Source organism: Lolium rigidum, chromosome 2 (assembly GCF_022539505.1).
Source record: "Lolium rigidum isolate FL_2022 chromosome 2, APGP_CSIRO_Lrig_0.1, whole genome shotgun sequence".
Lineage (NCBI taxonomy): Eukaryota > Viridiplantae > Streptophyta > Magnoliopsida > Poales > Poaceae > Lolium > Lolium rigidum.
Genome location: NC_061509.1, coordinates 77737838 through 77752961, shown reverse-complemented (window position 1 = coordinate 77752961; position 15124 = coordinate 77737838). Strand labels below are relative to the sequence as shown.

Genomic DNA, 15124 nt, shown 5'->3' with positions numbered 1-15124 from the left:
TCTTTACTAGGATTTCCGAAACCAAAAACAGCAGAAAACAAGAATCGGCACTTCGGCATCTTGTTAATAGGTTAGTTCCAGAAAATGCACGAATATGACATAAAGTGTGCATAAAACATGTAGATAACATCAATAATGTGGCATGGAACACAAGAAATTATCGATACGTCGGAGACGTATCAGCTATATAATGTGAACCTGTAAAAAAATTGTGCCAAAATATGACCATATGTGACCTGTGCAAAAAAGAGAAGACATAGCTGAATAGTGTCATGTACAGATGTACTATTTACACGTCATTTGTTCTTTTTATGTCGATCACATATTGTCGTATTTTTTGATGAAACTTCACAGATACAGAAGATACAACACAATGTAGATCCATAATTTTGGTTTACATCTTTTGAAAACTTATAAGTGTCACAAAAAAAAGGTGCACTCACAACTAGTTAGGGATTGTAGTGTCCCTTAAAACACCAAATGTTAAATAAGAGACATACATATGTACCTTTTAATTAAAAGGTGCAAAAAAATGGCAAAAAAAGGTCAAATTTTTTGGAAAAAAGGGTCAAAAAATTTGACCAGAGTGGGATTTGAACCCACGCCCTTTCGGACCAGAACCTTAATCTGGCGCCTTAGACCAACTCGGCCATCTGATCACATGTGACACAACTTCTATTCAGTTTTACTTGTTATCTGATGGTTCGCTTCTGTTTCGTCTGCTTTTGGATAAGCACTCGCCGTTGTCCACTGCCTTGTCCTCAACACGTTCTTTCGAGGAAGAACTATGGAGTCTGCGCCGCAGGCAAAACTCACAAATCCATTCCCATGCGCCTCTCCGTCTCCCAGGTAACGCATAACACCACGAAATCCTATGGCCTAATCTCTCGAAAAAGATTTGGTCCTCTTTTTCTTGGATTTTTATCTGAAACTGACCTTGTTCTGGGGCATTTCCCATCCAATAAGATGCCCGTATCCACCGGAACCGAAGGCGATACGGTCGACACGCCGCGGGTCCAGACTAGTAGCGTGTGGGATTTCTAGGAGGAGAGCGGTTTCAGAGATGGCTCTTCTTGGCGCCGCAACCTCTTGTGTGAATCTACTCTCCGTGACCGTGCCGGTGCAGGCAGCAATGCTGGAGCCTGATGTTATCAGGTATTGCGATTTGCTCGATCATGAACTTATCGCTTCAGTTTCTAAATACTCGCTGGCATACAAGAAAGAGTGCTTGGCTCATACTGTAAAAATACAGTAGTATTCATATTATATTATTATATACTATAAAAAAGAGAATATTCTGATTGGTCAGGCCAGGTGAACAAAGGTACAAATAATTACAGTTGTATTAAAAAACCATAATTTATGTTGTTTTCACTAAGTAATAGACACAAATTTGACTGTAAAATTATAATTTTGGAGATCATGCCCATGTCGAAAAATATGCACTATTTGAAGGCATAGCTTGTAACGCGGTAGTATTATCATATTTTTGCAAGTACCGAATTGATTCATGCGAACTTTGATACACTCTGGCTCTTAACTTTTGTAATATGAATAGTGGTTCATTCTGTTTGAAGTGTTCAGGTACAGAAAGTTGGACAGTGGAGTAAAGCTTGAAGGTACTTGCAATTAGTGTGATGTTTGTACACGATTAGCTGCTGAGACGAGAGATTATATATGGATGGTCTCGAAAAGAGCTTATGTATGGAACAACTCTGTTTCTTGATCTGAAGATGTAGTCGATGGCGAGGGGCCAGAAGCTCGGGAAGGCAATCTAGTGCAGTTCAACTACGTCTGCCGCCGCGCAAACGGTTATTTCGTGCATAGGTGAATAGAACATCTCCATTGACTGAAACCTTTAATATGTTGTTCATATACCATCCAGGATACTGCATAAATAGTTTACAGTTCCAGGGCTACTAATTCTGCCCTTCTCTAATGGCATCATGTTTTTTTTGGCTTTTCTGATGCAGCACGGTGAATCAGTTCAGCGGCGAGAGTAAGCCGGTGACACTTCCACTCGACGGGCAAGAGGTTCTAGGATTCACATTTCTATTCAAAAATTGACCTTTTTGGCAGATTATTTGAGAGTGATTCCTGGCAGTTTCACACCCTTCATTGCTTCTCCTGACAGAAAAATATTTTTTCTTGTAGATGATTAGAGGCCTGAAAGAAGTGCTAATAGGCATGAAAGCCGGAGGTACACTACGGTTTCAGCCATTTCCTTACAGTTTTCTAGTTTTAGCCACCGGCAACTTCTATTTCTCCATGGCTTTGCAGGTAAGAGGAGGGCTCTGATACCTCCTGAAGTAGGTTACATTGACGAGAGCTTGCAGCCCGTGCCGGAGGAGGTACAGCCTAGATAGCTAATAAACTGATCTGAATCTTATCATGTCCCTTTCACATCTACTCACCGGAAGCAACAGATTTACTATTCTTCCTTTTCTGTCTCTGATGATTTGTAATCGTTCTTGTGCTTTGGCTTTGGTTGCCACCGCAGTTCGGACCACGTCGGAGCCTGCTGTCGCATGCCAAGGAACCACTGGTGTTCGAGGTTCAGCTGCTCAAGGTCCTATGATCATCATGTTGGGTCCAATGAAGATAGAAGATGTTCTATATCTATAGAGAACTGCACATATTTCTTTTTTCTGAACTTTCATGTTCAAATCCTTTCTGAACTTAATTAGTTGAAAACGCGTTCAGAAATTGGATGAAAGGAAGAGACAAGGAGAAAGACTATGATTTTCTTAAGGACAACATTAACATCTATTGTTCACAGATAGTTTTACTGATTTAAATCTCCGTCGATCGTGCAATGGGCAGTGTAGTAGAGGCAGTAGGAAGGGAAGACAGACTTGCATAGCAGCACAGGCAACTCCGGCCGGTGGTAGTCGGGAGAAGGAGGAGCAGGAAGGGCCAACGAGGAATCCTGAATTCCGACGTGCCCTCTCACCGGAGAGCCGGAGACGGTGACGCAACTAACAGCCACATGCGGCGGGAGGAGGTTGCCGGCCACCGCTTCTACGTAGCTGCCGTTGCCGAGGCAGCACGACACGTCTGCCACGCTCAGGTTGCTGCTGTTGAGGACGCTACGCCATAGCCGCGCGTCAGGGCGGGACCTCAGGAGCGCGCCCACTATCTTCCCGCCCAAGAAGGAACCGCGGAGCCTCTTGGCGATGGCCTGCCCCGCCGCCGCCAGCCGCGGATCCGCCTCGGCGTCGCTGCCAAAGGCGTGCGCCTTGAAGAAGAACCAGTACTCCTCCCGCGGCAGAGGACGCAGTTCGATCGACTCCGCCGTGCCGAGGCCAGCGACGTGCTCGGCTTCGGTGCTCGTGACGATGACCTTGCTCCCTCGCCTGCCGGCACGCCGCAGGGTCGGCATGATCGCGTCCACTACTTGCCTCCTGCGCGTGTCCACGTTGTCAAACACGGCCAGGAACCTCTCCCCACGCAGCTTCCGATGGAGAAGACTAAGCTTCTGACTGTCGCCGCCGGAGAGGATGCCGGTGGCTGTCGGCGCGAACAGGGAGCGTAGGAACAGCTCTGTCTCGCCGGCGGTCATGAGACTCATGCAGTGGAAGTCCAGCATCATGACCAGGGAGAAGCGGCGGCGCACCGCGGGGTCCTCGCACACGTGCTGCACGAGCGTGGTCCTCCCGAGGCCGGCAGCGCCGATAATTGAAAGGATGCCTAGCTCTTCCACCGCCGGCTCACCGCCTCCATCATCTTCCAGCAAGAAGTCCAGAACGCGGCGCCTCTCGGCGTGCCGGCCGAACATCAGGCTGTCCGCGTAGATGCCCGTGGTGGGCAGCGGCCGGTGCGGCGCCGGCGGGCACATCTGCAGCAGCATGATGAACTCCGTGAGACCACCGGCGACTCTTTCCAGGTCCGCGAGGATGCCGTCGAGCTCGTTGGCGCTGGCGTCGGCGTCGCGGAGCAGCAGCCGCCTGGCCGCCACGCAGAGGCGCTTAGAGGGGTTGAACGAACTAGGCAGGGAGAAAGACCGCGCCGGTACGAGCTTGCCATGTCCTTCGTCCTGGCCTCGTCCGCTCGGGAGCGCGTCGAGGAGGTAGCGCGCCCGGAACGCGCCGTTGACAAGCTCCGCGAGCCAGGAGAGCAGCGCGTGGCTCGTGATCCTCCTCGCCCCGGCCGCTTCGGCGACGCTCTCGACCCTGACTAGCAGGTGCCGTAGTCTTGGCAGCTTGGCCTCGGCGTTCCGCTCCGGCTGCTGGTCCAGGAGATGCCCAGCGAGGAGGGACAGCGCCCTGCCGACCATGTCCGCCACAACAGCGGAGACGATGGTCTCGCCAGCCATGGTCGTTGCGTGATTGCTTTGCACCCAATGGCGAGGTCGTCAATTCAGTGGCTCGCTCAGTCTTGAGCAGCTAGCTCTCTCGTCCTTCTGTGCCGTCACGCGGATTTTGCCCGCACCATCTCCACGACCTAAATGGCGACTCATTTGGTTTGTTTTAATCAGTTTGAATCGCGCTTCGCCTAAATTTGGACCGCGGTCTAGGCCATTGTCAGCAGCCGCACGACCCATTCGATCCGTGCTGGCCATTTTAGCCCGCTGGCCGCATACACCAGTTCAATTTTAATTCAAATAAATAAATTGAAGCGCGTGAAATTTTGAAAAACATTTCATACATTCAGACTAATTTACCTAGGAAAAAAAAATAAGCCCTAGTTCCCAGCCTCGCAATCTTCTTCATCGTCGATGGTGAGGTTGACGAATGACGGAGGCGTGCTGCACCCACACAGGGATCACCGACCGCATGTGATGAGGTGGAGGCGGCACGTACTGGGGTGGAGTTGGCGGCGGCTGGTAGCGGAGGAGGCGACACCATCTTGCCGTCCCACGCGGTGTGTGGTGGTGCTGCAATGGCACTGGTGGTGGTGGAAGCAGCGGGGCGATGTGGTCCGCCACCATCAACGTGAGGCGGAGTGGCGGACGACCTCATCCAGGGCGTCCCACGTCCATTTGGCCTCTTCCTTGGCCTTGGACTACTCGATGGCGACAACGATGGTCGCGTTCTCGTCGTAGTCATCCGGGACGAGCACCTCCCACTTCACGTCCTCCTCGTCCTCGTTGGGTCCCCACCGGGTTGAAAATCCTGCACAACCCTGATCAATATATTTTATGGTATGAAGTCTAAGAAAATTACAAATTATTTTTCTAAATATGATAAAGAAAGTATGAAACACAGTGAAAAGAATTATTTCAAAAAATATTCCCCCACGTATGATTAAGTTTTTCTGAGTTCCATCATGTTCCAAACCTAATTTACAAAAAAAAAATCAATATTATTCATATTTCGAAGCTCTCTTCACTAGAAGCCCAAATATTAAAACGGGTTTCAAATTGAAATTATAGTTTAAAAGCTATGGAACTTTCAAATTTTAAAACTATTTCATCTAAAGCGTGGAAGGAGAGAGAAAAATCTGACTTAAGGGTCAACTAGCTTTCACCGTGGTCCCAAGTGCCCAATGGTAACGATAAGGACCGGGCCTCCTATCGTCTGAGCATGATACTTTTCGCTACGAACTTTAAACACGACGTTGCAAGGGAGGGACTTGGAGTTTTGGGCACCTGCAATAAGTGAACTACGACTTCTTCTGAAAACTTGGGTGAATATTAGTAAATCTGTATGACAAAGAAAAGTATGTATAGCCGGCGGCGCCATGGGCGAGTCACATCATTAGAGCATCTCCAGACGTCGTCCCCAAACCGTCCTCCAAATGACGCCAAATCGAGCATTTGTGGATCGTGTTTCGTTCGTGCCGCGTTTGGAGAACGTCCCCAAACCGTCCTCCAAATGACGCCAAATCGAGCATTTGTGGATCGTGTTTCGTTCGTGCCGCGTTTGGAGAACGTCGCTCTCCGTACCGCGTCCCCCAAACGCCGCCCCCAAACATTAAAATACTTTTTTTGTATTTTTATTTCAATAAAAAATAGAAACACTCCACAAACTAATACATAATTGGGAATACACGAAGATATAATTTGGAACATGATTTTCCACAAACTAGTACATAGTTTGAACCATGGTTGACACAAATATAAAACATTGCAAAATAACTAAACTTAACTAGGCCGAACATCAAAGATTTCGCGTGTTCGCTGCCAAGTAAGAACACTCGCAGGCACACCCAGTCACCCAAACTGGAAAATCTAGCTGGTGACGGTGCCCCTGTTGGTTCTTTCGAGGAAGAACAACCAGAAACCTCCGTGCATATTTCCGCTACGAAGAAACAACACTCAGTCGTCGTCCTCCTCGGCATTGTCGCCGTGGTACTGCCGGCGGCAACGCGTCTCGTCGAACATCTTGACGCTCATGTCCCGCTCGCCAAGGTAGGAGGACATGAGCACGAATCCGGCTTCGAGGCGGTGGTAGCGCGCGAACTTCTCCCAGCCGATGTAGAGGTACATCTTGCCGTGCGCGTCATAGATCACGTCCACGATCCACCGGTAGCAGCCGCAGGCAGCCTCCCGCAGATGCAGTGAGCCCGGGCGCCCGTCGCCGGCGATGAAGTCGGCGAAGGTGTCCGACAGCCTCTGGATGCCGTGTGGGTCACCCTTGAGGATGACGACGAACTCGAACATCACTTGACGCTCCTCCTCCTGCAGGTCCGACGATGAAGACGACGGCGAGCGTGCAGCTCTGCCGCGGCCACGGCCACGACCACGGCCGCGACCTCGTCCTCCGCCTCTACCAGCCATGGCATCGACTCTTGAGATGGTGGCGGCTAGGATTGGGAAGAGAGGTGGTAGGGTTTGTGTGTGAGAGGGATGATGAGAGGCGGCCCTTTTTATAGGCTGGAGGAAGGCGGGGGAGCGGTGGCGCTCATTAACGCCGGCACGCAGAGCTAGGCGCGACGAGACGCTTCGCTGCGCCTCTGCGGGAATTACACCGTCGCTGCGCGCCAATAATTTCCGTCGCGAGGTAGGCGACAGTTAGGTTAAATTCAATGTGTTGCTGACGCATTGGTCCCGCCACTCCCCGCCTCGCTTTTCGTTGTGTCCGACGTCTCCGGAGCGTTCCCTGTGTAGCGGGGGACGGGCTCGGGACGCTAGACACCGTATCGAGACGCCGGACAAAAAGAGACTTTGGGGAACGCGGCTGAGAACGTTTTTTTATCCGGCGCGCACTAAATCTCTTTGGGGTACGATTTAGGGGACGCGAGTGGAGATGCTCTTAGATCAATGAAGGATCAGTTTGCTGGCGTATGACAATGAAAAGCTATATTTCAAACCCCTTTTGCAAGACAGGTGAAGAAAAAGGGTCACAAGGATTCGCGCTGTTTATAAAACGACTGGGCACAAGCAGATGGAGGAGAAAGCAACAGAGGGGGATGGGAGATGTGACCGCAGTGTATGCGACAGATGGTGCGAAAACTTGTTTTAAGATGGTGCTGCTGCTGTTTGCTCCGGTCAATTTGGCGAAGAAAGATAGATGGCGACAGGTTTCTGATGTAGATTTTGGGTTCTCGGTGATATCTGATATGAGCTATCTGCCTATCTCAGAGCGACGCGGTGATTCTACATAGTCCTATCTCGAGGACCATGCCGACGAGGATTTGGAGATTACTTTGAAAGATTTCTTTTGTGCAGTAGAAATGGTAAATTTATCTGGAACTTGGTAAAGAGATCTAATTATATATACCTTTTGTAAGACGTCAGTTAGGGTTTATCACATTATAAGATATCCCACGGCGTTTATAAACACTTTCGATATAGTGAAGTTTTGTTGGCTAGCGTCCGTGGTTTTTACCTCTCTTTGTTCGAGGGAGTTTTTCACGTTAATTTTTTTATCCCCTGCGTGTGTTCTTATTTCGTTCTTTGTTATTTACTTGTTGCGTTTGTAACAAATTTGACTAAGAGATAAAGTGATAAAAATCAATGCGAAGAAAATCAGAAATCGTTAAGCTCAGTCGGCATAGGAGCAACAATTAATTAGAATTTGGACGATTAACTAATTTATTCCGTCGACTAGCAACCTACATAAATTAGCACTTAAAACACGTGTATATAAGGAAAAAGGTAGCATATGGATCTCTATATGCCCGATCCTACTACTCTAGAGCCGAAAAAATCCATTAAAACATATACGCTTCTCCTCTCTAACCTAATTTTTAAGCTCACGAGCGACTCAGGATCCACCCGCTAGCACCACGTTCTTTCTTTCCGTTTCTCTTCCTTTGATTTATCAAATTTCTCTTCTCCTATAACCTATCCAGGATATGACCCCTCTTGCACCTTAACTACCTACCTATTGAAGGTCACCTCGAGCTCCCAAATGAGCTTCTCAAGGTGGTCAAGCTCATGCATCCAAGGTCCTGTTGGCAACTACGAGGAACTGGTAAGTGATGGCAAGGTAATGGCTGGCGACGACGAGAATCAAGCTTCTTGAAGCGGGAATCAAGCGGGAGTTTGCAAAAGCTACTCGATTGAGGTGGGGTAGCGGTTGGACGGGCGACATGCGTTGAAAATTTTGCAATTTGTTTGACCAAGTGTAGTAGTTAATCGGGAACATACATAGTACTCAAACCGTCGGAGCGATTAGTAGGGCTAAATGATTAACACAACTGATTAATGGTCATCGACACAGTTAGGTCAAAAGTACTAGTGATTCATTGGCCTATTAGTCGCTGATTCGGCCGATTTTCTGAAGAGTGATAAAAATCAACAAGGAGCTAACAATAAATGGAATCATTTTTTGGTGTTATCATTTCTCAAGGGGAATTATTAGAAATTGCAACTCCAGATTTTTTTGGGTGTGTAAGGGTATTTTACCCTTATCCATTATTTTGGTAACAATGACATCGTTGCTAGAGTAATCAGACTAATACATGTCTATAAGATTATTCTCAGGTATTAGCCAAATAGGCATAATGGTGTATCAATGGAACAAGAAGGTAAAGGGAGACCCCCCTCCCACTTGGACAAAAATGAAGAACGACGGTCCTGCCTCTGGCCGGTCTATGGTCCAGTTAGACCGGTTGTGGCACCGACTGGCCCGACACCGATCGGCCCCTAGACCGGTGCCATCCGGGCGCTATCCAGTAAAGCCTCCACCTCCGCCCGGTGCTAGCCCGATGCACGGTCCGGTTCGGACCGGATGGTCCGGCCCCTCGCACGGCGACACCGGCCTCCCCAGCACATGCCGGCTCCTGCACTGGTGACATCCGGGGCAATGTATTGTAAGCCCCGAATCCGCCCTGGTCTCGGCCCGGCACACGATCCGGTTTCGGCCGGATGGTCCGGCCTGTGGCCCGACTGGACCGGCCCCTGCACCGGATGGTCCGACCCTAGGCCCGGCAGACCGGCTCCCTCGACCTGCTCTCTAGGGTTCCTTGGAAACCCTAGGTGGGCAAAAGAAGTCCGGAAGCATCCGGGCTGTGGATTTGCTCCTGACAAGATTGTGAAGGTTTGAAGGCTTCCTCAAAATATACCACAAGTGAGAAGAGTTATTCCTTCGTGGGGTAGGCTCAGGAGAAGAAGGTGAGCCTTCGTGGCATTGGGGATTCCTTCGTGGGACCCCACCAAACATGACGTACCTTCTTGCAAAGGAAGGGAACACGGGAATAAACCTTCGTCTCCGTGTGCTATCGGTTATCTCTAACTGAACACTTACTTGTGATATATCTGCCTATAAGAGCCTTCGTGCTCGAGTTACTTGTATCATCATATAGGGTGCCTCACCTAGTTTGCATTAGGCTCACCTTTATATTCCGCAAAGCCTAACATTACAAAGAAAAAATTAAAATTTGTAGAAACCTATTCACCCCCTCTAGGTTTACCATCTCTGAACTTTCAGGGTGCAAGGGTGATGATGCTACGTATGAACTTGATAAGTGTTAGTATCATGATCCAGAAAAAACATATTCCTTTGATGTGTGTATGCACACTTAGGGTGTGTTTGGTAGCCCGGGTGATCGCAGATTCACTCTCCCAGTAGAGATATCCCACCTCATACAAGTTGGTTTGAGATTTTGTGGTGTGTTTGTTAGCCCGTATGTGTTGGGAGAATCTGAAGTGATACTTTGTTTGGTAGCCTGTATGGGTTGACATTGGCCCAAAAACTGAAAAATAACATATAGATCCAAACTTTTGCACAAAGGCCCCTAAACAAAAAAAAACAAAAAAGCAATCGGGCCCTCTTGTTCACCACGTCGAGCTGGGAGTTTGGATCCTCGGCAGTGGCAGGCTGTGGGGCTCCTCCGGTGGTTGTTGAGCGACGCGGCGGTGGCGTTGGGTGTCCGCATCCGCCGGAGGGCGCCGGAGTGCGCCGACGCGGGCTTGTCGTCGGTGGAGAAGGGCCAGAGCGGGAGGACGGCCTGCCTGTGAGCTCCAACGCGGGGCGAGACGGAGAGCTCCGACGCGAGCTCATCGTCGGTAGAGGAGGGACGGAGCAGCACCGATGCGAGCTCTTCGTCGGCGGGGGCATACCAGAGGGCGCCAACGCAAGCTCGCCTTCGGCGGAGAAGGGCCGGCGCGGGAGGAGAGACCTAACGAGTGAAGGCGTTGGGGGGAAATGAGGAGAGAAAAGGTGGAGGTGGGGTCTGGGGGGCGGCGCTAGGCTAGATACAGTCTTTTGCGGGTACGACGTGAGCCTGGTTGAGTTGTGAAGCTCGATTTGACCTTCACAATCCGGCCTGGCTCAGAGGCATTTTCGTATGACCTTGGCACTACCCAGATGAACCAACTCAGGCTAACAAACAAGATTTGGTCACTTCAGCTAGGTTGAGGTGAGACATTCTGAGGACACCCGAGCTACCAAACACACCCTTAGTGATAAGGTATTAACTTTTCAATGCCTACGAGTTGTAGACTAGGGTTTCGTGGAAAGTAGAGGGCAAGTAGATCTCGAGGGTTTCAGCCGGAAAAGTACTCGACTGCTAAAAAGCTAGGGTTGTGTTGACAATGAATCGATCCTTTCTTTTTCCCTTGATTCCCCCTTATATAGGAGGCGGAGCCGAGGGTTTCGTGATGTACAAGTTACAAACAACGAGAAACTCTTTGAGTTCGTCCCGTATTGGTTACAAGTCTTTATTCCTAATACAACTCTATCTTTCCATATCGACACTTAATTGGGCTTCCGGGCTTCATATTCTTCGATTCATGGGCCTTCAGTAAACCCCGGGTACCTTCTTCGGTAGGCTCATTGGGGATGCCTATGTGATGCGTGTAGTTGACACGTCCGTTGGGAACCCCAAGAGGAAGGTGTGATGCGCACAGTAGCAAGTTTCCCTCAGTAAGAAACCAAGGTTTAATCGAACCAGTAGGAGTCAAGAAGCACGTTGAAGGTTGATGGTGGCGGAATGTAGTGCGGCGCAACACCGGGGATTCCGGCGCCAACGTGGAACCTGCACAACACAATCACGGAACTTTGCCCCAACGTAACAGCGAGGTTGTCAATCTCACCGGCTTGCTGTAAACAAAGGATTAGATGTATAGTGTGGATGATGATGTTTGTTTGCGAAGAACGAGTAAAGAACAATTGCAGCAGATTGTATTTCAGATGTAAAGAATAGGACCGGGGTCCACGAGTTCACTAGTGGTGTCTCTCCCATAAGATAACAGATGTTGGGTGAACAAATTACGGTTGGGCAATTGACAAATAAAGAAGGCATAACAATGCACATACATATATCATGATGAGTACTATGAGATTTAATCAGGGCATTACGACAAAGTACATAGACCGCTATCCAGCATGCATCTATGCCTAAAAAGTCCACCTTCAGGTTATCATCCAAACCCCTTCCAGTATTAAGTTGTAAACAAAAGACAATTGCATTAAGTATGATGCGTAATGTAATCAACACAAATATCCTTAGACAAAGCATCGATGTTTTATCCCTAGTAGCAACAACACATCCACAACCTTAGAACTTTCTACATCCGTCCTGCATTTAATGGAGGCATGAACCCACTATCGAGCATAAATACTCCCTCTTGGAGTCACAAGTATCAACTTGGCCGAGCCTCTACTAGCAACGAGAGAGCATGTAAGAACATAAATAACATATATGATAGATTGATAATCAACTTGACATAGTATTCAATATTCATCGGATCCCAACAAACACAACATGAAGGATTACAAATAGATGATCTTGATCATGATAGGCAGCTCACAAGATCTAACATGATAGTACAATGGGGAGAAGACGACCATCTAGCTACTGCTATGGACCCATAGTCCAGGGGTGAACTACTCACACATCGATCCGGAGGCGATCATGGCGATGAAGAGACCTCCGGGAGATGATTCCCCTCTCCGGCAGGGTGCCGGAGGCGATCTCCTGAATCCCCCGAGATGGGATTGGCGGTGGCGGCGTCTCTGGAAGGTTTTCCGTATCGTGGCTCTCGGTACTGGGGGTTTCGCGACGGAGGCTTTAAGTAGGCGGAAGGGCAGGTCAAGAGGCGCCACGGGGGCCCCACACAGCAGGGCCGTGCGGGCCCCTTGCTGGCCGCGCCGCCCTACTGTGGCGGCGCCCTGTGGCCCCACTTCGTGACTCCTTCGGTCTTCTGGAAGCTTCGTGCAAAAATAGGACCCTGGGCGTTGATTTCGTCCAATTCCGAGAATATTTTTTTACTAGGATTTCTGAAACCAAAAACGGCGAGAAACAAGAATCGGCTCTTCGGCATCTCGTCAATAGGTTAGTGCCGGAAAATGCATAAATATGACATATAATGTGTATAGAACATGTGAGTATCATCATAAAAGTAGCATGGAACATAAGAAATTATAGATACGTTTGGGACGTATCAAGCATGCCCAAGCTTAGTTCCTACTCGCCCTCGAGTAGGTAAACGATAACAAAGATAATTTCTGAAGTGACATGCTATCATAATCTTGATCATACTATTGTAAAGCATATGAGATGAATGCAGCGATTCGAAGCAATGATGAAGATAATGAGTAAACAAATGAATCATATAACAAAGACTTTTCATGAATAATACTTTCAAGACAAGCATCAATAAGACTTGCATAAGAGTTACTCATAAAGCAATAAATTCGAAGTAAAGGTATTGAAGCAACATAAAGGAAGATAAAGTTTCAGCGGTTGCTTTCAACTTCAACATGTTTATCTCATGGATAATTGTCAACACAAAGCAATATAACAAGTGCAATAAGCAAACATGTAAGGATCAATGCACACAGTTGATACAAGTGTTTGCTTCTAAGATAGAAAGAATAGGCAAACTGACTCAACAATAAAGTAGAAGATTGGCCCTTCGCAGAGGGAAGCATTGATTACTATATTTGTGCTAGAGCTTTTCATTTTGAAAACAAGAAACAATTTTGTCAACGGTAGTAATAAAGCATATGAGTTATGTATAAGATATCTTATAAGTTGCAAGCCTCATGCATAGTATACTAATAGTGCTCGCACCTTGTCCTAATTAGCTTGGGTTAACACAGATGATCATTGCATAGCATATGTTTCAACCAAGTGTCACAAAGGGGTACCTCTATGCCACCTGTACAAAGGTCTAAGGAGAAAGCTCGCATTGGATTTCTCACTTTTGATTATTCTCAACTTAGACATCCATACCGGGACAACATAGACAACAGATAATGGACTCCTCTTTTTAATGCATAAGCATTCAACAACAGTTATTATTCTCATAAGAGATTGAGGATTAGCTGTTCATACTGAAACTTCCACCATGAATCATGGCTTTAGTTAGCGGCCCAATGTTCTTCTCTAACAGTATGCATAGTCAAACCATTTGTTTGTGAAAACCGCCCTTACTTCAGACAAGACGAACATGCATAGCAACTCACATGATATTCAACAAAGGTAAAAGAGTTGATGGCGTCCCCGTGAAAACATGGTTACCGCTCAACAAGCAACTTACTAAGAAATAAGACACATAAATACATATTCTTCACCACGATAGTTTTTAAGCTATTTTGTCCCATGAGCTATATATTGCAAAGGTGAAGAATATAAATTTTAAAGGTAGCACTCAAGTAATGTACTTTGGAATGGCGGAGAAATACCATGTGGTAGGTAGGTATGGTGGACAAAAATGGCATAGTGGTTGGCTCAAGGATTTGGATGCACGAGAAGAATTCCTCTCGATACCAGGCTAGGCTAGCAAGGTTGTTTGAAGCAAACTCAAGTATAAAAGGTGCAGCAAAGCTCACATATGAACATATTGTAGCTATTATAAGACTTTATATTGTCTCTTTGTTGTTCAAACACCTTAACCAGAAAATATCTAGACTCTAGAGACCAATCATGCAAACCAAATTTTAACAAGCTCTATGTAGTTCTTCATTAATAGGTACAAGGTACATGATGCAAGATATTAAACATGATCTATATGAGCAAAACAATTGCCAAGTGTCACATTATTCAAGACATTAAACCATTTACCACATGCGGCATTTGCCGTTTCCAACCATATAACAATGAACGAAGCAGTTTCAACCTTCGCCATGAACATTAAAAGTAATGCTAAGAACACATGTGTTCATATGCAACAGCGGAGCGTGTCTCTCTCCCACACAAGCATGATGGATCATATTTTATTCAAACAAAAATGAAAACAAAAACATACAGACGCTCCAAGTAAAGCACATAAGATGTGACCGAATAAAAATATAGTTTCAAGAGAAAAAACCTGATAAGTTGTCGATGAAGAAGGGGATGCCTTGGGCATCCCCAAGCTTAGATGCTTGAGTCTTCTTAAAATATGCAGGGATGGACCACGGGGGCATCCCCAAGCTTAGACTCTTCACTCTTCTTGATCATAGTATATCATCCTCCTCTCTTGACCCTTGAAAACTTCCTCCACACCAAACTCGAAACAAACTCATTAGAGGGTTAGTGCATAATCAAAAATTCACATGTTCAGGGGTGACATAATCATTCTTAACACTTCTGTACATTGCACAAAGCTACTGGACATTAATGGAACAAAGAAATCCATCCAACCCAGCAAAACAGGCAATGCGAAATAAAAGGCAGAATCTGTCAAAACAGAACAGTCCGTAAAGACGGATTTTATTGAGGCACCAGACTTGCTCAAATGAAAATTCTCAAATTGAATGAAAGTTGCGTACATATCTGAGGATCACGCACGTAAATTGGCATATTT

The 15124-nt window shown here is 47.1% G+C and overlaps 1 protein-coding gene and 1 non-coding gene across 3 annotated transcripts; one reads left to right on the top strand and one right to left on the bottom strand.

Annotated features, from left to right (window-relative positions):
* Positions 1 to 578: 578 nt before the first annotated feature.
* Positions 579 to 659, bottom strand: TRNAL-AAG. Its single transcript has one exon. It is a non-coding gene; the product is annotated as a tRNA-Leu (tRNA).
* A 53-nt stretch (positions 660 to 712) lies between these two features.
* On the top strand, positions 713 to 2782 carry LOC124686758 (peptidyl-prolyl cis-trans isomerase FKBP16-1, chloroplastic-like). 2 transcript variants are annotated; one of them, XM_047220658.1, is made up of 8 exons: positions 713 to 849; positions 967 to 1155; positions 1585 to 1619; positions 1734 to 1827; positions 1974 to 2034; positions 2155 to 2200; positions 2281 to 2351; positions 2501 to 2782. In XM_047220658.1, exons 1-8 carry the CDS (start codon positions 788 to 790, stop codon positions 2576 to 2578), a joined length of 636 nt encoding a protein of 211 aa, XP_047076614.1. In that variant the 5' UTR covers positions 713 to 787; the 3' UTR covers positions 2579 to 2782. The 2 variants fall into 2 exon arrangements, with proteins under 2 accessions (XP_047076614.1, XP_047076615.1); XM_047220659.1 differs by lacking the exon at positions 713 to 849 and having other exon boundaries at positions 1038 to 1155; positions 1578 to 1619.
* The last annotated feature ends 12342 nt before the right edge of the window (positions 2783 to 15124 follow it).